The sequence below is a fragment of the Gopherus evgoodei genome, chromosome 2 (genome assembly GCF_007399415.2).
Source record: "Gopherus evgoodei ecotype Sinaloan lineage chromosome 2, rGopEvg1_v1.p, whole genome shotgun sequence".
Taxonomy (NCBI): Eukaryota; Metazoa; Chordata; order Testudines; family Testudinidae; genus Gopherus; species Gopherus evgoodei.
In genome coordinates this window covers 267708790-267735458 of record NC_044323.1, presented here as the reverse complement: position 1 = coordinate 267735458, position 26669 = coordinate 267708790, and the positions used below count along the sequence as shown (strand labels likewise).

General features: G+C 38.4%; 1 protein-coding gene across 5 annotated transcripts in view; it reads left to right on the top strand.

Moving 5' to 3' along the window:
* CSMD3 (CUB and Sushi multiple domains 3) overlaps positions 1-25568 on the top strand; it is a 1232975-nt gene extending 1207407 nt beyond the window's left edge. For 3 of the 5 annotated variants that reach the window (XM_030553724.1, XM_030553722.1, XM_030553725.1), the window contains 8 exons: positions 3035-3214; positions 7119-7184; positions 12176-12334; positions 17357-17469; positions 19078-19165; positions 21898-22033; positions 23408-23561; positions 24277-25568. In XM_030553724.1, coding sequence (XP_030409584.1) covers positions 3035-3214; positions 7119-7184; positions 12176-12334; positions 17357-17469; positions 19078-19165; positions 21898-22033; positions 23408-23561; positions 24277-24369 — 989 coding nt within the window. In that variant the 3' untranslated portion in view covers positions 24370-25568. Of the gene's footprint in view, positions 1-3034; positions 3215-7118; positions 7185-12175; positions 12335-17356; positions 17470-19077; positions 19166-21897; positions 22034-23407 lie in introns of all 5 variants that reach the window. The other 2 variants (XM_030553727.1, XM_030553726.1) reach the window with 1 other exon arrangement.
* The last annotated feature ends 1101 nt before the right edge of the window (positions 25569-26669 follow it).

The window sequence follows — 26669 nt, the reverse complement described above, 5'->3', positions numbered from 1 at the left end:
ATTTTACACAATTTATCCATATTCATGTGATTTTAATCTTTCACAGTTCTACAAACCATTATAGAAAAAGGAAAACCAAAGCTTCATTTATTATTATTTATAGTTGATCAGATTCAATGCTTCTTTATCAGATAAGAGTAGGGATGAGAGTGGGGCTGCAGGAAGGGTAGGGGGAAAGAAAAGGGGTCATAGTAAAACTCTGTGCAGCCCTATATTACACTGAGGATGGGCAGCCCTGAATCAGGGAGTAGTCCCCTCTGCACTCCTTCCAAGTGGAATATAAAGGCCACTAGGTTTAGTCTGATATTTCAAAGCATATGCTCCAGTATTAATAATAACAATTTGTTTGAACTGCTTTCCTAGTACCCAGTGCTGATACTTTCAAAAAAGGGCAGTGTGGTTAGTAATTAGTCATATCTGAAATAGAGAGGAAGTTCTTTCTAAGGCAGAGAAGCTGTTTCACTCCTAGGGGCTTGGCTACACTGGCGCTTTACAGCGCTGCAACTTTCGCGCTCAGGGGTGTGAAAAAACACCCCCCTGAGTGCTGCAAGATACAGCGCTGTAAAGCCTCAGAGTATTCAGTGCCACAGTGCTGGGAGCGCGGCTCCCAGCGCTGCAGGCTTCACTCGTAAAGGATGTGGTTTACATGCAGCGCTGGGAGAGCTCTCTCACAGCGCTGGCGCTCCGACCACACTCACACTTCAAAGTGCTGCCTCGGCAGTGCTCCCGCAGCACTGCCGCAGCAGCGCTTTGAAATTTCAAGTATAGCCATACTCTAGGCAACTCTACATTTTAAGAGACTTATGCAAACCACTGTCTTGTAGTGCTGATTCATTGATACTCTAATGTCACAAGTAATGCCTTCCAGTTCTACAAACAGCCTGAAGACATGCCACCTGGAATGGTCATAAGATATATCATAACTCATGACATAAGATAAACAGTATGAGAACTGCTCATTACATGGATTGGAGCACACAAGGTTGCTCTGCGACGTTGTGTTAAGGATTCAGTAGGTGACACACTTCTCTCTGACTGCTGAATCAGTGTTCAACTGTGATGAAAGGTGACACTTTTCTTTTGAAGGTGCCATGTTTTGGATGTAGTGTAAAAATAATGTCTCAGACACCTATATCAAGATGTTTTTCTCACAAGTAGGTTTATTTAGGGTCATTCTGGGCAATTTCTATCCTTGATAATTACAGTCTGTTATACCTAAAATTACTCCTTTTAACTTCAGGGTGACACATTATTTTTCTTTGAGTGATTGCACATGTCCATTTCACTTCGGGTGTTTGTGCACACTGTGTACTAGCAACAGGGATTTATCCCTTAGCATGCTCCCTGTGCTGTCTCAAGCTGCTGCATGATGGTTTGAAGGGCAGAGCCATCCCCGACCTCTTTCAATTCCTTCTTACCTCCTGTGACATTTATCGGAGAGTTCTACCTACCTACTGCAAGTGTTTCCCTCTTTCTTGGGATATGTCTTCACTACTAACGTTAAAGTGCTGCTGTGGCAGTAGCGCTTTAACGTGGATGTGTAGTTGCAGCACCAGCGCCGGAGAGAGCTCTCCCAGTGTTTTTAAAAACCACCCCCACGAGGGGAGGAGCTCGCAGCGCTGGTGCACTGTCTACACTGCCACTTTACTGTCCTGAAACTTGCAGCATTAAGGAGGGTGTTTTTTCACACCACTGGCTACCGGTTTGTTACTTCATCTGTCAATTAAGTTAGCTTTTTTGGTAGCAATTACCTCTGCAAAGAGAGTAGGAGAATTGAGAGACCTGGTGTCTGCCACACATTGTACAGTCGTCTACAGGATATCTCTGTCTTCATCCAAATTTCTCACCAAGTGATTTCTCACTTCCAAATCAATCAGGCAATATACTTACCAACTTTCTTCTCTAAGCCTCATGCTCATAAGGATGAGGAGAGACTCCACACATTGGATGCTAGGAGAGCATTAGCCTTTAACTTAGATAGGACTAAACTGTTTCAGTCTCCCTCCCAACCATTAACAGAGATTGCAGACAGGATGAAGTGTCTCCCAGTCTACATAATTCCATTGAACAGGGTGCTCGCACATCCAGCAAGATCATACACAGCGTCTGTAGCCTTTCAGCTCAAGAGCCTATTCTGGATATTTATAGAGCTGTAACTTGGTGTTTCGTACATACTTTTCCTTTTCATTATGCCACCTCTCAACAGTCTGGAGGACAGGTAGTCCTTCAGTCATTATTCAGACTCTTCTCCCATCTCCAGATTGAACTGTTTGTAAGTTTCCTGAAATGGAATGACATGCAATCACTCAAAGTATTAAAAATGGTTTCTAACCTGTTTTGTAATTGTTGTTCTGTGAGATGTGTTGCACATGTCCATTTCACGACCCACAGTCCTACCCCTCTATATCAGAGTCTGTCTAGTAAAAAAGAGCAGGGGGGGGGTTGTGAGTGGCTCTGCCTTTTATACCATTGCACAGTAGCACTATGCAGCAGCAAGTGAATGTGCTACCCTGATTGGTACCACTGAGGGAAAATCTCAGCGGCTAGGGCATGCAAACAACTGAAGTGGAATGGACATGTGCAACACATCTCACAGAACAACAATTACGAAACAGGTTAGTAACCATTTTTCTTCATTTCCTGTTCTAAACTCTTATTTAGTTGCTGCTTTGTATTAAGCAATTGTTACAATTCATGCAATGGGTAGCTGACTGTTACTGCTGTGTAAGGCAATCAATACATATATATGGTGTTTGGGCCTTCCAGAAAATCTGCAAAGGTAGAATCTCAAACTCAATGGGCTGTCACACAGGATTAAAGGTCAGCCTCATGAATATGCTTACAGGATTGGGCCCAGAGTTTATAAAACTGTGAAGTGCTTAGTGAGCTCTCAGATGAGACAGAACATATACATATAAGTAATTATTGCTAATACATTTTGTTTAATTAACTAACTGTCAAAATGTTTGAGGCTGTTTTTTTCTGAAATATTTTTACTATTTCAACCAAAAAGTAACGTACAGTTTCTTCGTAGCACACAGCTGTAAACAACCAGAGACTCCAGTTCACGCTAATGTGGCTGGAATGGATCTTCCTTCACTTGGTTATACATTGATTTATACCTGTCAGTCAGGCTTCTTCCTAGCAGGAGGATCAGAACACAGAGTCTGTAGATCTGATGGCACATGGACTGGAAAAGTTCCAGTTTGTGAAGGTAACCTCTTCTGCTCCCCACATCCCTCCCTCTGACTTTCAAATATTAAACTTTAAATTTTCCCTTACTTGCTATTTAGTAACAATATATCTCATAAATACATGTTTTTAAAATCTGTATATTACTTTGTCTTTTTCTATATTTCATATAAAAGCATTATATATTTGTGGGTAAAGTATTCAAAAGCACCCACCTGACGTAGCACATATATCCTAGTGATTTTCATTAAGACTTAGGTCCCTAAGTCCTTTTTGAAAATGGGATTCAGACTCCTGAGTCACTTGGGCTGTTTTGAAAATTGTACCCTATATCCATATACAAGACATATGGATTGTACAATAGGCTTGTGTACATGTTATATCAATTAGAACTCCAGACATGCAAGCCTAGAGGATCCACTTTCACTTCAGTTGATATTACCATAAGTATGTGCCTTCCAAAACTGCAGAACTCACTGATATGCAGAGCTGATGTTGGGTTTTCTGGGGTTATAAAACTTACTGTACAAGTACTGGACAATGTTTGGGAGCATGTGCTTTCCATATAAGAAGAAAAAGATGGCATATTGAGAAATGCAAATGAAAATTTAGCCTGCATTTAAATTCAGAATTTAAGTGGTGGCATGAAGAGCAATTGAAGTTGAAGACCAAACCCTCTAATTCTTTGATATTTACAAAGCATAATAAAGAAATTCTGTAGCATAGTGAAATCTGCCCATCCTATCTTGCTTCCTTATACCAAGAGGAATTAATGTAGGAACCAGCTCCATTGGCTGGCCAGCTGCAGCCAGATTACATCCCTTTTGTGTTGTTCAGGTGCAGTCTTCCCTCCAGTCGAGCAGTGTAGCACATCATGAAAGGGACATGGATATGGATGTATCATGGAAGAAGTAGTCTGATCAGGGAGCCTGACCATAGGGGAGAAAGGTGGCATTATATACCCAAATTGCAGTTCCCACGAGACAATATGCCATCACAGGGAAAAGTAGTTTAATATTGATCAAACTCAAAACTAAGTGATTCGGGTCAGTACCACACACTGAAATTAAACATTTCAAATTGAGACTATTTAAATGTTTTGTTTTGATCAACAAATCCAAAATATAATATTTTGCAATGTCAAAATTAAAAATTTCTGAACTTTTTGTTCTATGAATATTTTTAATATTTCAACTTTTTGTCCTGATCTGTTGAAATATCACAGTTTCCCAAAGGATGGAAATTCCAATTTTCACTGAGCTCCTTAATAGAAAATATTATCAAGGTATTCCTGATAAAGTGTGGTGTTAATATTACCTTTGTGTGAAAGAAACCTCCTTGTAACCTTGGTGCGTTCTTCTTTTCTATTGTTTCTATTGTTTTACTTCAGGGTACTGAATTGAATACCTCTACCCATATTTGAAATGTGTTGATACTTTCCTTTGTAATTAAGGGACCCTTCAGGGTAACTGGAATTTGTTCCAAGAAATTTCTTCTGCTACTTTCAAAATAAACAACAGTAGCTGTTTTTACTTCCTGCTGCGGCTGGGTTAGGGTTAGAATTAGGGTTCACTACAGAGAGAAGCTCAATGCCATCTTTCTCTGTGGGAGTGCTTGGTTGTCTCTAATATTGGGAGGGACATGGTCCTTGGGGATACACATTCTGTGGATCCACTGAATCACAGCTCTGCATAAGGTGGCAGAAAGGAATACAGGTGATATTAAAGGCAATAATCTTTCTAGCAGCCATGTCCTCTCTCCAGTTTGCGGGGATAGGATTCTGTGTCCTCCCAGCTTCTTTTATCTACACTTTTATACAGAATAAGGTAATAGGGGTGGAGTACCTGAACTTAAAAAATCAGAATGGCACCCCTGTTTACACAGCAAACCAGAATCTGTGCCCCTAAACAATAAGCCACTCCTCATCAGAGGATGTAAGGGAGGTGCACTAACAACTTCAATATCTTTAAAAGGCAGGAGATGAAACATTGACAGTTTATCTTCTTGCTTCTTTGCTTTCACCTGGAACATTTGATTGATTTTTTTTTCAAATCTTGGCAATTTTAAAACAAAGTAATGGGTCAAAAGTGGTTAAAAATAAGCTTCTCACTTCTCTCTCTTCAGTATTACAGGAAGATGAGAAGAGGGAGCAATGTCTTCAAAATTATTAACTCTTATTCGAATGAAATATAGCATACCCTGAGGAACCTTTCTGATTTTACTTATTACAGAGAGAAAGATGAAAAGCCATGTTCCTCCCACAGGGGGAAGTAGTTAGAAGAAAAGCACTATGTTCTCTTGTTCCTCCCCGATGGAAATGAAAATAGCTTTTTTCAAAAATGACTGAATCATTGACTTAAAGGGAACAAAAATTGAATCCCTTTCATCTGTCTAAGGAAGATCAAAGATATAAAAGGAATCTCAGTAATAAAGATCCATGTGTCCATTGTACAGAAGGTCTGCTTCCAATACAATGGATTCAACGCTTTATTCCAGAAAACCAGAATTTTGGGCAGTGCCATCACCTAAAAGACAGTTAGCATGAATCAGGTTCAAGTTAGAAGGGGATAATTCAAATTGACTAATTCAAGGAATCTGATTAGTCCCTATATCGAATTTTAAATTGTATTATGCAAATACATCCTGTTTGTCTGTTGAAGATCTCTGAACATCCTCTGATGTACACCTCTACCCCAATATAATGCGGTCCTTGGGAGACAAAAAATCTCACCGTTTTATAGGTGAGACCGTGTTATATCAAACTTGCTTTGCCCCTCCCCGTTCCTTGTTCCCTGACCACCCCCTCCAGAGACTCCCATCTCTGATTACCCTCAGGATCCCACCTCTACCCAACTCCTCTGTCCCCTGACTGCTCCAACCCCTATACACCCCTCCCCGCCCCCTGACAGGCACTCACCAGCAGCGGTGGGAAGCGGAGCAGCCCAGCCCCAGTCCACTCCACCCTGCCAGCTCCCAGCCACTGTGCTCCGCTTTCTGCCGTCAGTGAGTGCGGGGAAGTTAGGGAAAGGATACCCCCCTGCACTCACCTGCAGCGGGAAGCGTAGCGATGCAACCCCAGCCTGCTCTGCTTTCCTTGCCCTGGCCCCAGCCATGTCGCTGGAGGGCGTCTGGGGAAAGGTCCTGCATTGACCAGCGGTGGGAAGCGGAGTGCCACGGCTGCGAGCTGGCGGAGTGGAACTGGCTGTGGCTGGGATGCTCCGCTTCCTGTCACCGGTGAGTGTGGGGAGGTTGGGGAAAGGACACCCACTGCACTCACCGGCGGCGGGAAGCGGAGCGACGTGGCCCCAGCCCAGTCCACTCTGCCACCTCCCAGTCGTGGCACTCCGCTTCTTGCTGTCGGTGAGTGCAGGGAGGTTGGGAAATGACGCCCCTCTGTACTCACCTGCGGCAGGAAGCGGAGCACTGCGGCTGGGAGCTGGCGGAGTGCAGTGGGCTGGGGCCGGGCTGCTCCGCTTCTGCCACTGCTGGAGAGTGTGTGGGTGGGAATCCCTTCCCCCAAGCTCCCTCCCCTGGGACTGCAGGGCCCCCAAAAGTGCCCTCCCACAGCTCCTGCCCCCCAGGCCCTGGTGGGGGGAGCCCCTGACCACCACTGAGACTCTTTGCCCCTTGTCAAACCCCTCAGTCCTGGTCTGGTCCGACACTCTTAACACGCTGCTCAGAGCAGCGTGTCAGAGCTTTACCATGTTGTATGCAAACCCACGTTATATTGGGTCACATTATATCGGGGTAGAGGTGTATGTCTGTTTTTTTTCCTCTTTGGTGATATAAATGTACATCCCAGCCCCTTTAAGTCTGCTAAGGAATTAATAGAATTTTAAAAGCCTGAGTGATTTAAGAGCACATGTCCCACTGAATGTCTTCAGAAAATTACTTGTTGTCCATCTTTTTGTTGTTCTTTCTAACAGCTGGATCAAAAATATTAGTGAAAGACCCTAGACCAGCTTTGGGAACACCGAGTCCTAAACTAAGTGGTGAGTACCTTGGCTTTATTCCAATGGCCCAATACTCTTTGCCTCGTACCTCATGCGTCAGTGCAGTGGTTGAAAATGATACCAAACAAATAGCACTGTTTCAAACTCATTTGGTACTGGCATAAATGATTTCACAGGCAAAGGACTGTGGCTGAATCTAACTCTTGGCAGGTAACTATTGATCCTTAAATTGATTTATGCTAAACAAAGCTCTTCAGTAACCATTCTTCAATCTCTCAATAGTGCACAGACATCAAAGTAGTTGATAAGTGCACTTATGACACCATGTGTTTTCAAAAGTCCATGGTGATAGCTTGCTATTTACTTCTCTAAATATTGAATATAGTTTGGTTGCTCTTAACCATCCTCTCTTGTATTTTACTCATGATTTTTTAGCATGTGGGTTTAGTTCATGGACATTTGGAGTCTATTTTTATCAAAGAGAGGAAGTTCCTATCTGTTTAGCTTATCAAAAAGAAGATAGGTGACTTTATTGCAGTGTAGCTGTACCTTCACAAGTTGAAAATACCAGTACTAAAGGGCTCTTTAATCAAGCCAAAAAAGGCATAATGAGACCCAATTACTGGAAACTTGAAGCCACATAAATTCAAATTAGAAGTGTCACAATTCTTTAACAAGTGAGAGTGATTAACCATTGGAACAAACTGTCCTGGAGGAAGTGGTGGATTCCCCATTTTTTGATGTCTTCAAATCTGCATGCCTTTCTGGAACATGCTTTAGCCAAACACAAATTCTTAGATCAATGCAGGGGTAATCTGGTGAAATGTAATGTCCTGGAATATACAAGAGGTGAGACTAGGTGATCTAATGGTTCATTTTGGCATTAAATTCTATGAAACTATAAATCTTAAGCACTGAGTCTGATTTAAGATTAGCTAACCCCAACCTCTGTGCATCTGCAAAGTCCCACTGACTTCAGCAGTCAGATTGGTTGGTGTACACTAGCTCATCCATAGAATCAGTAAAGTAAACTTCAAAGAATGTTGTTTCATTTGTGTCTCTGTATTTGAAATAAATCAGTACAAATCTAATACAGAAATTCAAGTAGCTGTAGAACTGTTCATTGCCGGCTTTTGTAATTTACCCTATTAAAATGTTGTTTGTTTATTTACTTTCAAAACAAATGAAGAAAGCATATGTGATTTCTCTTTCAGTGTAACAAGTCCCTCTGTCATGATGTCTCACTCTGTACTGAAAGACATATTTGTATTCTGTTTGCAGATTTAGCAATGATAAAGACAGTTATGTTAAAATAAGAAATTTGTTCTTATATATCACATATGTCCATATTTGCATGTCCATATTTTTTCAGTATAATGTAAAGCTGATAAATATGTAAGATCTGAGGACCTTTGTTAGAGAACATGGGACATAAAGACATTGTAAAGCTTAACAAAACTCTCCTTTATCTGAAGTTTCTTTTGGAAAAATGTACTATTTTGTCCAGAAAGTAGTTTACTTTACTGGACTCTAATGAAGAGCTGAGCAATTCTTCAGGGTTAAGTATCAGAGGGTAGCCGTGTTAGTCTGGATCTGTAAAAGCAGCAAAGAATCCTGTGGCACCTTATAGACTAACAGACGTTTTGGAGCATGAGCTTTCGTGGGTGAATACCCACTTCCTCAGATGCATGTCATGCATCTGAGGAAGTGGGTATTCACCCACGAAAGCTCATGCTCCAAAACGTCTGTTAGTCTATAAGGTGCCACAGGATTCTTTGCTGCCTCTTCAGGGTTAGCTTCACAAAGGAGTTGACAGGATAGGAATGAACCAACTGGTGCTGGTTTGCTTAGAAGGTGATGGTTAACAAAAACAAAACAAAACAAAAAATACTCCTACTCACTTCTTGCTAAAGATGTCCTGGAACTGGCTTGGTGGGACTATGTGGACTGGTGTACCTGGTGTGCAAACAACTTCAACCAGTACTGGCTGAAATTTAACCGACGTGGATTGGGATTTGATAACATATATACAGTCAAACTGTGGCTGATCTGGAATACTTGAGTGGTTGGAGTCAAACATTCCTCACATTTTTCCCCTTTACTGTAAAATATATACTGCAATGTGGACTTCAAACGTACCCACATTCATGAGCATAATACCTGAAGTTTTCCAAATTACAGTAGTTTGCTATGCAGGCCTCATCTGACAAACAAGTTGTTATGTGAAAATACTCAAGTTACTAATATTGGGCCCACTTTGCAAATTAAACCTTGGTGCTTTAACTTTAGAATCCAAGTCCCAGATCCTGTAAACATTTATTCACTTCAGTGTAACTACTCTTCTAAGTAAAGGATATAAGTCTAAATCTGTGTGCATGCATAAAGGTCCAATCCAGAAAACCACTCAATTTGAGCACCTAAAAAGCAGATATATGAACAACTGAATCAGCACTCTTAAATGAGTATTGAGGTACCTAACTACAGATTTATATCTCTCTCTTTAGACACCGAACTGTAAATGTTGGCTCCATGATTAGAACCTTAACTTTTGAATTTCTTTATTTTTTATTATTTTAGACCCAGATATAGAGTCAACATCTGCTAGCATGGACCCCTGAGCACATTTAGAGTTGCATTGCTTGCTCTCTGGCATAGGAGTCCACACTAGCACAGCTCACGTCAGGGTTGGAGCCTTAATTTGTAATCTTGATGTTAATGTAAGATTTAGTATTTAAATATATAGTTTCAAGTCCAACAGCATTATCAGTACTTTTCAGTTTCACATATTATGTACATTTGTCATTTATCTGAAGCTCTGGTCTTTTTAAAACATTGCGAATACGTTAGAGATGTTTTGCCCCTTTGCCCAGTAGGTTTCACCAAAGTTTCCAGGTTGTTTCCAGTAGAAGGAGAAAATAATTGTATGAGTCCGTTATTTCTTTGGTGCAGTCCTGTTTATTTTACAAAGCATGTGCACAAAGTCCTGTTTCTCTTAACACAGTAAGACCAAGTACCAATGGGGAGTTTCCTTGTTCACAATTCAAATCGTGCCTTTCCAGCCAGTCCTGTGCTCCAAGGATCTCTCTCTTCCGACACACAACTGATTTTCTGCCTTTCTTATTTCTTTCTGCCTTTGACATCTACACAGACAAACACAGCTGCAATCAGTCAGTTCCAAAGCCCCTGCATTCACAATCAGCATCCAGGGAAACTCCTCTTATTCTCTCTGAGTTAGTTATTGCTCAGATCTTCCCGTGAAACCCAGTGCCTTGGCCAGTGGCTTCTGTTCTTTCGCCTATCTTACTCCATAAAGGATCATAATTGCTTTTTCCATTTTGCATGGCTACTGGCTAGCTTTAATGGTGTCATGACAGTCTAGATATCAAAAGCATGCTTTCTGGGAGCCATTAACACCTTTTGGCATAAAAAAATTATGTTCCATTTGATAAATAAGGACATTACATGTTTGGCTACTATTAGAAACATCAACGTCCATTCTTTGATATTGCTAGAGGATTTAATTAATCTACTAATTCCAGCATATATATGTGGATGTGTATTTGCAGAGGGCAGATCTTCGTAGTGAGTACTGTGAAAAGACCTTTGCATATAGTACCAATATTTGTGTGTTTTGTGGCAAGAAAAATTACATAGGGCATACTTGCTGCTAGTTAGTGGTGACTCCAGTATTCATGACATTAGCTACAGATTTATGTAGTCTTTGGTTTCCCGTAAAATCTGCTTATGTTGAATGACTCTCTGATATTCTGCCAGATTTCTTCCCTATCTTCTGACCATTAGATTTGTAATTCAGCTTCCCATTTATCTTCTGTCTCCAGTATCAGTGGGTACTTAACTCTAATGGAACTTTGCTTATTTTTCCTTGTATTGCTTCTTATGTGTATTAAATATCCTGAAGTGTTTCTTGCTGGACAGAGCACTGCACTGGGAATAAAGAGACCTGGGTTCTCTTCCCAGCTCTGCCACTGGCCTGCTCAGTGACCTTGGCAAGTCACTGGACCTATCTGTGCCTCTCTTTTCCCATCTGTAAAGTGGAGATAATGACACTGGCCTCCTTTGCTGAATATTGAATCTGATTAATCTGAGTTGGTGAGTGTCTTGAGCCATCATAAAGTACTCCAGCTTATAATGAATAAAGGATATTTTCACCGTGGTAAGCTTTATGGGAATGTCTGCAGAGAACCAAATGAAGCTACTAAATCATTTTCTGTGTTTGAGTGTTATGTTGGTATGTAAATATGTTTACTGAAAATGAGCCATTTTACAGTTGGGTGCATATGAAAGGCTCATTAGTATAGATATAAATCAGAGCGATTCATTTCCTCTTTCCTCCAGGATCTCTTCAGTATTTTGTGCATAGGATGTGACTTTTTTTGCTCTTGATAAAACTTACATTGGTTTTGTTTGAGCATTTAGTGATAAGACAAATCTTCTTAATAAATTTCCCATTAAGAGTAAGAGTTTGGTTCCTATATCCATCTTTGTAATTTCAATGTGACCTGATAAAAAGAGACATTGTTACCAGGTTCAGTATCATTTGAATATGCGTCAAATGATTTTTAGTATTTAAAGAATGAGATTCATGCACACACATTTAATACTAGCTACATGATCTCTGTGTATGCTGGAATGGAAAACCTTGGTACTGAGTGAAATTTGGTCTTTTAGATACAGCCATTAAATTTATACTTTGTGCAGTTAATTTTGTATTACAACTTGTGTCCATTATTAGCTCAAGTGGAGTTTTACATGTGGATGGGTTCTGAGGTATCATTATTACTGCATACCATCCACATGCATGTTTACTTTATCGGTGATTATGCCGGTTTTAGTGCCTTCTGTGAGAGGATTTAGACTAATAATCATAGCCAGTGGCTCAAGTAAGATATAAAATCAGAGGGAAGAGAAATGAAAATGTTCATGTTTTGTCACACATTTGGTTGGAGATCTGTGATTTTGTATACTCTAAATATTGCAATCCCATTAATATGTGTTTCATATCTCTACAGTTCCTGATGATGTATTTGCCCAAAATTATATATGGAAAGGATCTTACAATTATAAAGGCAAGAAACAGCCCATGACTTTGACAGTGAACAGTTTCAATGCATCATCGGGGAGAGTAAATGCTACACTCACTAATAGCAATATGGAACTGCTACTTTCAGGTACCGCATCATAAAAGCTCATTAAAATTTCTTATTTTCACTTCTGATCCTCATAATTTTGTACAAAATATTTACACTTTTTACAATAAAATACTACCAAAAATACCCTAGCACTCTAAGTTATAACAGAATATTGACTTATATTACAATTCTTCTTTGAATGATGTTCATTCCCCTTTGGGAGTGTGCACACCCAGTGTCCCAGGGTCAGAGGTTTTTCCCTTATGGTAGCCTTCAGGGTAATGTATGTGCTCTGTGCTGTCTCATGCTGCTGTGTGTTGATATAAAGGACAGAGCTGACCCCGACCCTACTCAGTTCCTTCTTACCACCCATGATCAGTTGTCAGAGTGTGTTGGCTTGCTTTGCAAGTTCTCCCTTTCAGGGTATTCTCATCAATGGTTAGTTAGATCTGCAAAGTAAGTTTTATTTGTTATTTTACTTAGTGTGCTTAGATTGTGAGTTCCCACTTGTTCTGGGTGCCAGCTCCCAGTACTGGAACATGCCTTGATCTCCAAGGTTTAAGCCTTGCACCAGCTGCAAGAAGTCTGTGTTGATAAGGGACCCTCATTCCAGGTGCCTTTGGGAGGGTTACATCAAGGACTGTTGTCAAATCTATTGAGATTTCAAGCCCTGGACTAAGAAGGATAGGGAGATGAGACTCCATCACCTGCTAATGGAGGCTGCCTTGTGTCCACTGTCTGACCTTCCCACTGAACTCTTCCCACTGAGTACTTCTACCTCCATTAGAAATACCCCTCAAAATATTGTGGAGGATCAGCTCTGTTTCCCTTCCCCAGTACTGAGGAAGAAGCACAGGCAGCATATGTCAAAGGCGATGAATGTCAAGTGTTTTATTTTTCTCTTTTAAAATTAATAGGAAAACTGGCCTGGCCCAATATGAAAAGGCCTGATTTTTATTTTTTTTTAAATAGGCATATGGTTGAACGTGCAGAAATGGGCACATTATTGCATACCTAGTTTGTAGTTACAAAGACATCTTCTCTCCATGCATTGTCACAAGAAGCTTGAAAAATTCAGTCTCTTCCCGGCCTCAATAACCTGATCTTCCCTCATTTATATAGAAACAAGCTTTTGCAAGTCCCCCATTTATTTTTTTAATTCATTTTTATCTATCTAGATACCAGTTTGGCCCCCATCACTATACTATCTGAGCACCTCACATTAGTAATGGATCATATACAACCCCTTGTGAGGAAAAGTATTATCCCCATTTTACAGATGGCAAACTGAGATACTGAGGATGTTAAATGACTTTCTCAATGTCAGACATGAAGTGTGTGACTGAACTGATTTTGAGTCTCTTTCTCCTGAGGCCAAGTCTAGCGCTCTAGGATTTTGGCCTTCCTTTTTCAAGACCCCCATGTTCTAGTTTATCCCATATTCAACTCCCCACAAATTGCTTTGTTCTACCCATGTTTCTGGTTATCCTCAGCTCCTTCACTTTCTTTTGGAGCTATCTTTTCCCAGGTGCCCCAGTTTTTTGTTCTTTCCACAGTGTTTTATCTTCCTTCCCTCTTCTCCTGCACTACATTCCATCTCATGAGCATTTTCCCCTCACCTGCCCTCTTAACTTTATTTCCTCAGATCTCCATTTCTCTCTGTCCGTTGTTCCTCCACACCACATGATTTTAGTATACATCTTCCCCTCCCAGACAGAGCTGAAGCATCTCACTAGCTCTCTGCTGAGGCTACCCTAGATACTACCTTAACGAGTTAGAGAAGAACCCAAGGGGCAGGTTCAGCTGGGCAAAATGCCACAATTGAATTAATTATTATACTGGCCCAGTTCAAGCACTGTCTTATCCCTTAGGGAATCAGTTGCCAGCTGTCTCAGCCTTTGAGCAAGGAGTGCCTGTCAATCTACCAGTGTAAATTAGCAGAGAACAGCGGTGGTTGTCTCTATGGAGCATTTTCCTTCCCATTCTTTGGTAGAACCTGTATGTGCTCCCTACACCTCATTAGAGTTTTCCAGAAAAATAGTCCAAGGAATTTATTAGGGAAGATAATTTATTCATACTGTTCAAATCTGTCAGTTTAATTTCAGCTTTTAATATATTCCTGATTGCAGTCATTATTTGGCAGTGAGAGGAGAGATCTGGCAACATTTGAGCTTGTGCTACCTTCATATTAATTATAATTGTATGCTGATAATACTTTGTGTTAATTATCAAAGTGAAATGCTGACCCAGTGAAAATTAATTAGCAGTAACCCTTTGAATGTGATCTGAAACTCTCTATCAACTTCCAGCAAACTTTATTTAATACTTTGCCAGTTTGCACATATGCGCATATATTACAAGCATAGTGTGCCTTAAACCTCTCTCAGTTTCCCCTAGTGGGTTTGCGATTGCCATGCACATCTGGGCTGTCCTTAGCAGGGCCTTTGTGGTCTGTCTCCAGGCAGATGTTTTCTCTCCTAAATTCACTCACACATATAGTGGCAGCTGGCTGCTTTTAGGAATGTCATTGCAGTTAAATGCCCCATCAGGTACATTTTTGTGCTAACAGTTGAAAGGGAGGCAGAAATCTCTGACACAGGATGTTCAGGAAGGTCCTGTAGGCCCAGCATGGAGCCACCTCCCTCCCCCTTATCCACCTCCCTCCCTCTTACCGTGCACCATAGAACTCCCCATGCAGCCCATGTGGCACGTTCATGTTTCCTGTCCTTTATTCCTCTGGTACTCAAGCCTTCTCCTCACTCCACACAGTACCAGTAGCCTTAGCCCATCATACCTCCCATCTCCAGCCCAACACATACAATGGATCATCAGGCGCCCTTCTCAGAAAATACAGCAGACACCTCCCTACTCAGTTTAATCATCTGAAAATCCCAGTAGTTCTCCTCCCTGGAGAGCCAGCCCCTTCCCCACTAACCCAGTGCTACACAAACACACACATTCTACCCACTTGAGCAGCAGAGCGAATGTAGTAGCTTCACAGAGGTTGCTGTTGCTCTCCTTCTCTGCTCCTGCCTGCAGTCTGGGTAGCCAGTGCAAAGGAATAAAGCCACACAGTTGCACATGCCAACTGTAGTCCACAACTAAGAATTTAAAGAAGGAAATTAAGGGTTCCAACACTGAAAAAGATGGGGAGATTATTATCAACAGGGTGTGTGGCCTGCTAAGCATACAAGTTCCAAAGTCCACAGGAAATCTTATTGCCAACCCTGTATATCTTGAGAAATCCAAATGGAGCTTCTGTTGCTCTACATGACTTACAGCTGGACACACACATCTGATACTGGCAACACGACTGGCTCAAGAGAGGGGTAATACATAGAAACCATGGAGCAAAAGTGAACTTTGGCTTTGAGCAGTATGATTTCCTTTGTGTTTTCATTTTTAAAATGCTCAAGTTTTCTCAGGGAACATGCTGTCTAGAATGGGTACTCCTTTGCTGTGCTTCCGAAACTCCAGGAGAGAACCAAATATACACTGTTAACTCAGAGGAGCTTGTGTTGGAGAGAAAATCCAGTGTAGGTGTCTTTTCTTTCCTTACATACTGTTTAGCCTATTTGTGCATGTTTGATGCATCTTTACATCACAGTGCAGGGGAGAGAGGAGCATTAGTCCTATAGTGACCAGGTTACTAAGAGTTAAACTTCTGAACAATAATTTAAATTTGGCTTCTGTTCACTGACTACCTTGTCAATGTTTTGCTTTGTTTTCCATACCTAACACTTATTTCCTCCTTTTATAATTGGAGATATACCTATCTCCTAGAACTGGAAGGGACCTCGAAAGGTCATCGAGTCTTTTTAGAACATTGACAATAGATTTTTTACAATCAGTGTCTGAATGTCATTAATATAGGTGGTTTGAGTGCATATTATATCACTACTGTAACCTGATATAAGATGTAAAGTGTACGCCTCTTGTGTCCTCAGGATTTTAAATATCTTGGGAAAAATTTTCCTTTGGATTTTCTGTTTTCTAAAGAAAGCTGAAGAATTCAAAGCAAGAGCCATATATGGGTCTAATTTTCAGAGGTGCTGAGCGCCAACATCTCCCATTGGCTTTAGTTGGAGTTGTGGGTGCTCAGCACCTCTGAAAATGAGGCTGTATTATTATATAAGGTCTAGTAGTTTTAACGGTGCTGGTATTTTTCAAACATACTTGAATAGCTACTTATTTAACATAAGTTATGAAGGATAATGAAAAAGTCACATGCAGAATGACAAATGGGAACATTATCAGCAAAATATTTAGTTTGACACCAATATTCAGTGTACAAAATCATGTTTTGCACACTATTTCTGTGGTGTCTCTGCTTCATCATCAGGTTTGTAAAGGTAGATTGGACCAGTGATTATATTGTTAGATTTTATTTTCATCCAAGCTCTTTACTATGCATAAAATATAATCAGGGTTCTGAACATTTCTTCTACAGGTATGAAAATGATCTGTTCTGCCTCCAATGTAAAACAGATCATACCCAAGTCTTTCCATTGGATGAAGTCGCTGTTTTGTAGAGCTGACCAAAGAACAACACTTCCATTTCACAGCAACTGTCAAGGTTTCAAAAATAGTTTTTGTTTCATTTTGGAACAAAAACAAAACCTTTAACATAGAATTTGCGAAAACAGAAGTGTGGATGTTTCTCTGTCATTCTGTAACCTGGGATGTAGGAGACAATCCATGTTCAAGGGCCTGCTCTGCCTGATTCAGAGCATTTTTTTTCATTCAAGATCCCCTCCAATCAGGCAGAGCAGGGAAGTTTCCTACATCCCAGGCTGGTATACTAACCACGTAGCTATGGAGTTTCACCCTTCCTTGGACACAAAAAGCTTTTTGCAAAAGTTTTGTGAAACTGGTACATCTCTGCCAAACATTTCAGGTTCAACAAAACAGCATATTAGTCCGAAACAAAATTTTGTTGAAAAAAATGTTCTGACCAGCTCCACAGGTTTGCCCTCTTTACGGAGTCTTAGACTATTTTAAAAAATTGCAATTATCTGCCACTTAACTAACAAAAAGCACCTATTTTTTTATATTCTACAGGGGTGTATAAAAGTCAGGAAGCTCGACTGATGCTCCATATATATCTTATTAAAGCGCCATCTCATACTTCTGTGAGCAAGATGAAAGAGGAAAAATGGGCTATGGATGGTTTTGTGAGTATTTTTCTGCAAGACAGAGAGAGAGTGTTTTTAATACAAAATAATGTCTGTATATTAGGCCAGAAGAATATAGAAACTTATCAAATGAAAGTTGGTTGGTAATTCCTAATTTATTTAATAAAATGAAAAATATCATTGTACGATTGCAGATGAGGCAGGACTATTTAGGAAAAATGTGGTTATCACTAAACAGTGATTTTCAGCCTCTTCTTTGTGGGCATGAGTATTTCATAAAGTGGTAAACACTGAAAAGGAAGCACTACTTTCATTTCTATTTTGATGTTTTTCCTGTACATTGAGAACTTTTCTCATTCTTAGAGTGTAATATCATAGCAAGATGCTTTTATCAAGCTAAAATCAATGTTTCCACTTTAATGTCTACTTCTGTGTAATCTCTCTCTCTGCAGTGGGCACAATTATGTTGCTTGATTTATTTCTAGAAGCAAAATATCAAATCTGAGAGTAATAATTCTTGGTGTGATGGTGGAGAAGTTGAGGAGCTGATTAGCTAGTGCTTTGGTGACATTTCTAGAAGTATTGACATTCAAATGGCTGGGATTTTCCAAAGATCCTAAGGGCTTGTCTAAACACAGAAGTTGAACTGCTTTAACTATACTGGTATATTAAAAGTACATTCTCACTAGTATGGATGCAGATAGATTGGTGTAAGAAGACAGTATCTCTTGAAATCTGAAATACATTGTTAAATTGTTCACTTATCCTGTGAATACTCTTTAATACTACTTGATGCATGAGAACAAAATGCCTGACAAAAATATTTCTTATTGTATTTCTGAAGCTTGCAGATTTCCTGTGTTCATACTATAGATATGCTCTGCTATGGCTATTTAATGATGCAGTCCAATGAGTACTGATTACTGACCAAAAGAGGGTTATTGGTAGTTGAATGTAGGGCATTTTTTATCCCTTCCTCTCTACCTTTGAAAGAGTGGCTTTCATTGTCTTAACTTTTGCATTCATGGTAGCATCTGCCTTTTAGGTGTTGCAGTGCTTTTCCCCCAAAATATCAAAATGCTAATAGTCTTTGAGAGGCCTTCAGAGATGGTAATTTCAGGAGTTATCGAGAATCTACTTGAAATCTAGTCAATCAAAAAATAGTGTCAGGTATTAACATATCTGGCCCTGAGTCCTCCTGCAAGTTTCAGAGTTTTACAATTACATTTGACTAATTTTGAAAAGGGATTTCTCTCCCATTTTGCTGTGAAACAATCCATTACAGACAAGAGGAGCAGACCGACTATACACAAAATACTGTCAAATATACAAAGTAAGCAAACTAAAAAAGAGAACTTTTTTTCTCTAATCTCTTTCAGTAAGAGTAGCCTAGCTGTTACAAGTACCAAAGGTAGATTAAAAAGAATTCCAAAAGTAGTGTGGCTTTTAAGCCTGACAGTGTCCCTTTAGTACCCCTGCCTGACCCCCATGCTCAGCGCATCCATATCCCTCCACAACAAGGGTATCTGTGGGGGAATACTGACTGGCTTAGGCACTTCATTTCCAACCTGATTATAATCACCTCTCACATTTCTAACCAAGTTTTCCCAATTTAATTCCGAGATTCTGTGTGTTTCCTGTTTGCAGGTTTCTGCTGAACCTGATGGAGCTACATATGTTTTTCAAGGATTTATCCAGGGTAAAGATTATGGACAATTTGGACTTCAAAGATTAGGTACTCAGTTAATTTTAATGTCAAACTAGTTCAGTTTTGTTTCATACTGAGTTTTATTATGCATTGCTTTTATTAAATGATTGCATATAAAGGGTTATCATGAACCTATATTTCAGTACTGGTGTGTGTGTGGAGTATAGTGAGGTTCGTATCCTAGAATCATTTCTAAAGCTATGCTAAAGAAAAGGTGTTTTGTTCACCAGGAAAGTTAAATTGGGAGGCATAATACTCTGTTGTGGCAAGTGGTTCATTTTGGTTGTTTTCTAATATATTTCTCTAAGAATGCTTACATAACAGGTATTATGTTCTATATGCTTATCCTCATATAAAGAGTAAATACTTCAGAATATGTATATGTATGTCAGTGCTATATATTAATACAGCTTTTATAGTGAATACTTGCTAGAACACTCAACCTCTTAAATACTGTTGGCCAAAAACTGAAGTCCTTGTGCTATTTTACACAGGCAAAACTTCTATTGAAGTTGATAGGAGTTTTTTTCCCCCTAAAGAGAAAATTGGATGGACATCTTTATTTGTCCTGTAGATTCAATTGCACGTCAAACTACCTGATCACTATTTGCTTTTTCCAGTATCGAATATTTCTAAAAATATCTTACTGTTTTCTGCATGCTTAAGCAAATAAAACAAGAAAAAAAATTAGATAACAAGAAATGGTAAACTCTAAATTATCTGATCCTGCCTCTTGAAGACTAATATTTCTGCTCACACAAAAGCTGGAATATTCTTAAGGTTTCTCAAGCAGTGGGGTTCCACTTAGACCAATATAACAGATTTACAAGAGGAATTTGTTTCTTTGAGGATTATAACACCTAATTAAATAGCCTTGTGCTCTTCAGATATGATCATTTTATCTGGAGGCAAAAACACATTCTTCTGGTTTTTTAGGACAATGTATTTCTCACTCTTATTGTCCAAATAAAAACAAGAACATTCTTTAACATCTCAGTTGTGGTGGGAGGATTTATTAATGTGTGATATGTTAGACAGTCTTGTTTTCTCTTTTCACTGCTCTAAATCATTCTAAAGAGCAATGCTTGGAGACTGAATTTGGCTCCCATTGCATTTGGTAATTTGAGTACTTTAAATGGAATATTTACAGAATATGTTTATGAGAAGATGATGCAAATAATTTGATTTCCCTAAATCATCTTCTTCAAAATATTTGGGGGTAATCAATCAAAGAGTAAAATCCACAATGTCTTGACAAGATGTTTTTGGTGGTTTCTTATAAAAATTGTGTGTTGTCTTTCTTTCTTTTGTTTTCAAAGGTTTGTATTCCTGCAATATATTCTTTGTTGGAACTCTTTAAAAAGTTTTTTTTTAATTGATTCCCTTACAAAATTGATTTCATTGCCTAAAAGCAATAACAAGATTATTCATTTAGGAATATAATTCATTTCAGTATATGATTAATAAACAGAATCATGATGGGGGCTTAACATTCTTCAAAAATAGCTTTATCATGACTGATAAGAAAATAATTTTAAATTATACCTCTGTATTTAATATAAAACATTCTTGTAAAAATTTCACTCAAAGAGATGTGAAATTTGTGTAAGATTTTTTGAGCCCTCTAGTGTTTCAGGAAAACTTCCTATCCCAAACCAGATTTCCTATCCATTTCCCTATTGTTCATAAACAGTTTTCTTTCAGATGTTGAATTCAGTGCTTATTCTCTTTCCAGCCAACACTTTCATAAAAGTCACATTTTCCTGTAATTAATCTATTAGTTGAGATATCTAATCATATTTAGCATCTATGTGTTGCTTAACAACTTCAAAGCACTGAATAAACCTGAACTAATTAATCTGTTTCTTAACATCTCTAGTTTGAAGCCTATAATTTACTTACTAAACTGAATTAGTAATCCCTTCTTTATTCATGGAAAAGGAGATATGAACATAGCACCATAGGGACTTTAACAGTTACCTTATTTCTATTCTCTGCAGGAGAGCCTTGTTCTTACTTTCTATCAGTATTTGCTCTCTACTCTTTGCCTCTCACCTACTGCTTTCATTTTTATATATAAATAAATGTGTATAATGAAGTCAACAGGATGAATTTCCATGTTGTCTCTTGAGGTGATTTTGCCTTCCTCCAATTACTGCTATTCCTTTGGTAAACTCTGTTATCTTTTTTTTTTATTGTGCTTTCTATCTGCTCAAGTGCCAAATTTTCCAGAACCTAACAAATAAATTGTGTTTGAATAATGATATTGAAATAACATAGTCTAAGCCATTTATGTCTTCATACGTTAATACCAACACCTGGAATTGCATCTGTAAATTTAAGAGAAGCAAGTGCAGGTTCCAGAGCACTGGTGTAGTTTGCTCCTGACATAAAACTTCACCTGTTAAGCAGGATGCAGCATTCTGCGCTAAATTTGGCCTCCAAGTGCCCTCAGTGTGTCACATCATAAAGGGTACATAACAGCAATCTAAGTTCAAGGTGAGAAAGGCATGAATCATAGTGAGGAGATCCTTCCATCATAAAGGGAAAAAAATGAGTTTTGCTCACCAGATGCAGATGGAAAATAGTACCCTCCAGGAGCTATTTAGTTAATATTTAGTACTGTAGGTCCTCACGCAAAACAAAACATGATTTTAATTTTTCCACAAGTACACACTTTCCGTGATATTGTAAGGATCTGGGAGTGATAATCGTGAGATGTGAGATAATAGAGAGATGTTATGTTTTTATCTTTTTAGGTCTTAACATGTCTGAAGGTTTGAATTCTTCTAATCAACCACATGGTACAAATAGTAGTTCTGTGGCCATTGCAATCCTTGTGCCTTTCTTTGCCCTTATATTTGCAGGTTTTGGGTTTTACCTTTATAAACAAAGGTAAGTGTAAATTGAATATAGAGTCTTTGTATTGTCATGTATTTGAAGCTATTCAGTGACCTTAAACTTTAATATGTTAGAAAAGGTAAATTAAGAAGTGCCCTGGGAATTCCTTTGCAAAAAATCTGCATAGAAAATAGTCTACCCTCATTTTAGGTCTGCCATACTGTTTGATAGGTAAGGTTATTGTAAAGTGCTGTACTTTCACTCCCACCTATTTAAATTTTTGTTATAAATTATTATCTTTATGAGAGGAGCAAGGGTAGTTTAAATTTTTGGCATCTGGGGAATAATGCCATAAACAGGGTTGATGTGTCCTTATTGCAGACTGCCAATATTTTGTTTTGACATGCACAAGATTGTGAATCATATTTCTTATGTAATTTATCTTAACCCCCACACAGTTTATTAGCTTCCAAGTATATGTAATACTCCTATGTCAGTGAGAGGTTTTATTATGGAAATTGATTCCACATTAGAAATTAGTAATTCATCTACAATTATCTAACGATAGTACCACATCTGCTCAGAGATTCACTCTTATCCTAGGCTCACTGATAGTGTTGTTTATGTTTCTGAGAATCATTCCTTAATTTTATTTGTAAATCTTGTTTTCTCATAGTCGAAATAATCCTGCACTATGGTAGTGAGGGGCAACAGGAGGCACTAAGTGGTGGAACACCATACCAGCACTTGTCTGTGGGCCTGCTATTGTAACATGGTCCTACAGGACATGAAAAAAATTGTAGTATACACAGGACCTAAACATTCCTTAAAAGCTGGACTTTAAAGCCTTGAACTGTCTGGTTTAACTTGGTTATGGGCACACTGCAACTTTTAGTGATATTAGTTTCCCTGACTCCTTTATACTTGTGATATAGATGAGCCATAAATTTCTGAATAATTTAAGCTTTCATTTATATTTCTAATCCATCCAGTCATAAAGAAATCCTTCCAGATAGAAAGACTTTTGTATTTTTACTGAGTTTGCAAACAGCCGGATAGAAACAATAACCCTAAGAGAATCCTCTCATTCATTTTCATGTGGTGTTATTTCTGAAACAATACCACAAATTTTAGTAGAAATATTCAGTTTTTCTGGGATTGTGGTCCAAGTTTAGAGTATTACTGACATTTTTTTCCTGGCATCATTACATATTTGATACTTTAAAATTAACATTCTCATAAGCGGTGTTTTAATAATATTGTAACACATATGGCAATCCTTGACAGCAAAAGAATGCTTCCAACATTTAATATTTAGCTTCTACATTAGTAATTGAAATTTGTTCATTCTGTTGAGGTTCTTATAATACACCCATCACCACAGAAAACTGCAGTTGTGAATACATTGTGCTTTTTCTTCTTCAACAGGACTGCACCTAAAACACAGTATACAGGATGCTCTGTTCATGAAAATAACAATGGACAAGCTGCTTTTGAAAACCCCATGTATGACACAAATGCAAAGTCTGTAGAAGGAAAAGCTGTACGATTTGATCCCAACTTGAACACTGTCTGCACAATGGTATAATGTGGTAATCCTTTGTCTTCAGAAGTCTGGAAATTGAAACACAACACAGTGCACATATAGTTCACTGATAAAAAACTTAAAGCACACTTTTCAGGACTTACTGGATCACCTTTTCCTGAGGATGATAGACAAGAGTGTTGGGTTGTTTTTTTTTTTTCATAAACTGGAACAGAATTGTCCTTCATGTTTACCGTGGAGAGTTTTACAGAAAATCTGCTGCACTCCATGAGTGCTTACTCACAGTTTATTTGCTTTTTTAAAAAAGGAGATTATTCTAAAACATAAAACGTATTTGCATATATTGGAGGAGCATCCACTATCAGTACTTCTGTGCTTTATAAACTATAATAGAGGGACTGGGTTTAAAAAAAGATATAGGGTAGAAAATAAGAGCTATGCTTACAGGAGACAATAGGTCACTGACTTCTCTTTAACAGTCATGAGCTACATCATTTTCATAAATTTGAACTCTACCCTCCTTTCAGTCATACATCACTATTTAGCAAACCTTTATTTTTCTCATACCTGTGAATATTCTAACATAATGACAGTATTTAATACGCTTAAACCTTCACATACCATTTATTACTTTTATGCCACACAAGAAAGAATGTGTCAAATTTTCAGTTCTCATTTCATAATGTAATTTCCTGATTCATATCTTGCTTCGTTTTTCACATTCCACATTTGTTTCCTCTCTTCCCATTAGCAACACATGCAGCTGGTGACAGGGAAAGTTCTGCTTCTATGTATTTTCTTGCTGTGGACCTTTGCTACTAGACATCAGTTTTACAATGAATGATGTGAGGATGCACCATATGAACTGAGTTTTGTCATGCAGCAATGTTTCTTACTGTTGAAGATCACTTGGAAGAGTGACCTTTTTACACTGTTTTTACAGACATCAGAAATTTAACCTTTTTGAAGTTTTCAGTTTAGAAAATTACGGTTTACAGTAACACTAGAAATCAAGTTGGTATATGAAGAACATAAAGCTCCACACCTCAGTCCATACCACTGTTGTCTACACTGTATCACGTTATCAGTATTATTTTACTACTACTACATTTTGTTAAAAAGCTCACACTGAGCATGATTCAAAAACCATTGAAGTTAATAGAAGGATTTCCATTGACTTCAAGTGGGCTTTGGATCTGGCCCACAGACCTTGCCTAATCAGAATTTGAAAATGCTTTGTTTTGGTGTACAAGTTAATATTGTGGGGAAAGCAACCCCTAAAAATAATTATTCAAAACTGGATATATTGCAGCAATTCAATAGAAAGATGTGGTTTTTAAAAAATAAAGCCATGGTTTTATTAGGAGTAATCCATCAGATGATTCAAATACCACCACCCAGATTTTAAAAATTGCAGAACCATTTCATTCTCAAACAATGGAATGGGATCTTTAGTTTTACAGTTATTGCATAACAGAATTATCCAGAGATAACCCCAGTAATTTATTTGTTGTAGGTCATTGTCTTCCTTTTATAGCATGAAATAATTTTAGACTCATACATGCTGTATGTTTGCCAGTGTGAATTATCTGTTACTGTCCCTTTCAGGCATTAATAATTCTGTGAAAAATCTGAACTTTTTATTACTGTAATAGAGAGTGCCTACCAAAAATCATTGTACCCACGATTGCTGCTTGGATTTCTATAATGTTTGATGAATTTCTTATAAACCATTTTACAACACTTTGTTTTGAAAATTCACACAATTCTGTCAAAAACTGTATTCTACTGAAAGGATGCTGTTTTCTATTTTCTATCATCAGTTGTTATTTATTCTTGTTTATTCAGATGACTGCAATAACTATGATTCATTCATTAATCTTAAAGTTAGTACATTTGAGATCTCGTTTAAAAATGTTTCTTCTGCAACTGGCTACTCCTCTTATATTAATGCATACACTTTTGTAAAGAAGTATATTTTTATGAAAAAAAAGGATTTGTAAAAGTATGATGTAAATTTTCAGTGCAATGTAAACAAAATAAAAATGGATAATTGCTTTTTTAAGAATGTGTGCTCTTTAGAAATTGAGATTTAAAGTCCATGACAGTTGCCATGGCTGCTCCAGCTTTTCTGCCACCCCAAGCGGGGGAAAAAAAAAAAAAAGATTGGCGGCACTTCAGTGCAGCTCACTTGCACCGCTTCTTTCCTTCGGCGGCGGGTCCTTTACTCCCTCTTTTCCTCTTCAGTGGCATTTCGGCAGCAGCTCAAAGAGGAAGACAGGGACTGAGGGGACCCACTGCCGAATTCCCGCCGGATACCCAGAGGTGCCGCCCCAATACAAGATGGAGTGCTGCCTCTTTGTATTGGCCTCCCCAAGCGCCTGCTTCCTTTACTGGTACCTGGAGCTGGACCTGCCAGTTGCAGAGTCTAGAAAATAACCAAATCAGTCAAACAAATTCAGCATTTTTGTGGGGTCTCCAAATACATCATAATTTCTCAACCTTCTCATGCACTTGCAAATACACTTGAAAGATTTAGATTACTTTCACAAATAGAAAATAACAGGACATGCAACCTTTTTACTTACTAAAATTATTTTTTTCATTTCAGTCCAAGGAACAGATCATCAAATATTTTTCTGTAAAACATATAGAAACATGCACTTTTACCATCTCTCTTTTTTCTTAACACAAACAAAGATTATTAAACTTAGTGCTTATGAAAACTGTTGGATAAATTAACCTGGATATTGAAATCTGTTACTTTTCTCCAGAACAGTCACTAGACTTGCATAGCATAGGTCATGAAAATGCATATTGTACTTCCTCGCATTTTACAAGTGAATAGGAATTTTGTGGTTGGAAAATTCGAGCTCATTCATCTTTTAATTAAATTGAACTAGGAGGGGTTTTGGAGAGAGAGAGGGGGGAAAAAACTATAAATATTTTGCTGTAGAATGACATCTGCCCCTTTCCATTCAAAAATATGGAACACAGATAAATCTTAATCTGAAATGGTGTTCATGAAATGCAAAGAATATCCATCTACTATACCTTTTGGTAAATCAGGCAGTATAAATAAACTTAAAGGGCCTGCTCTCCACCCACAGTGAAATCAAAGTGGATTTTGTCATTGAATGCACT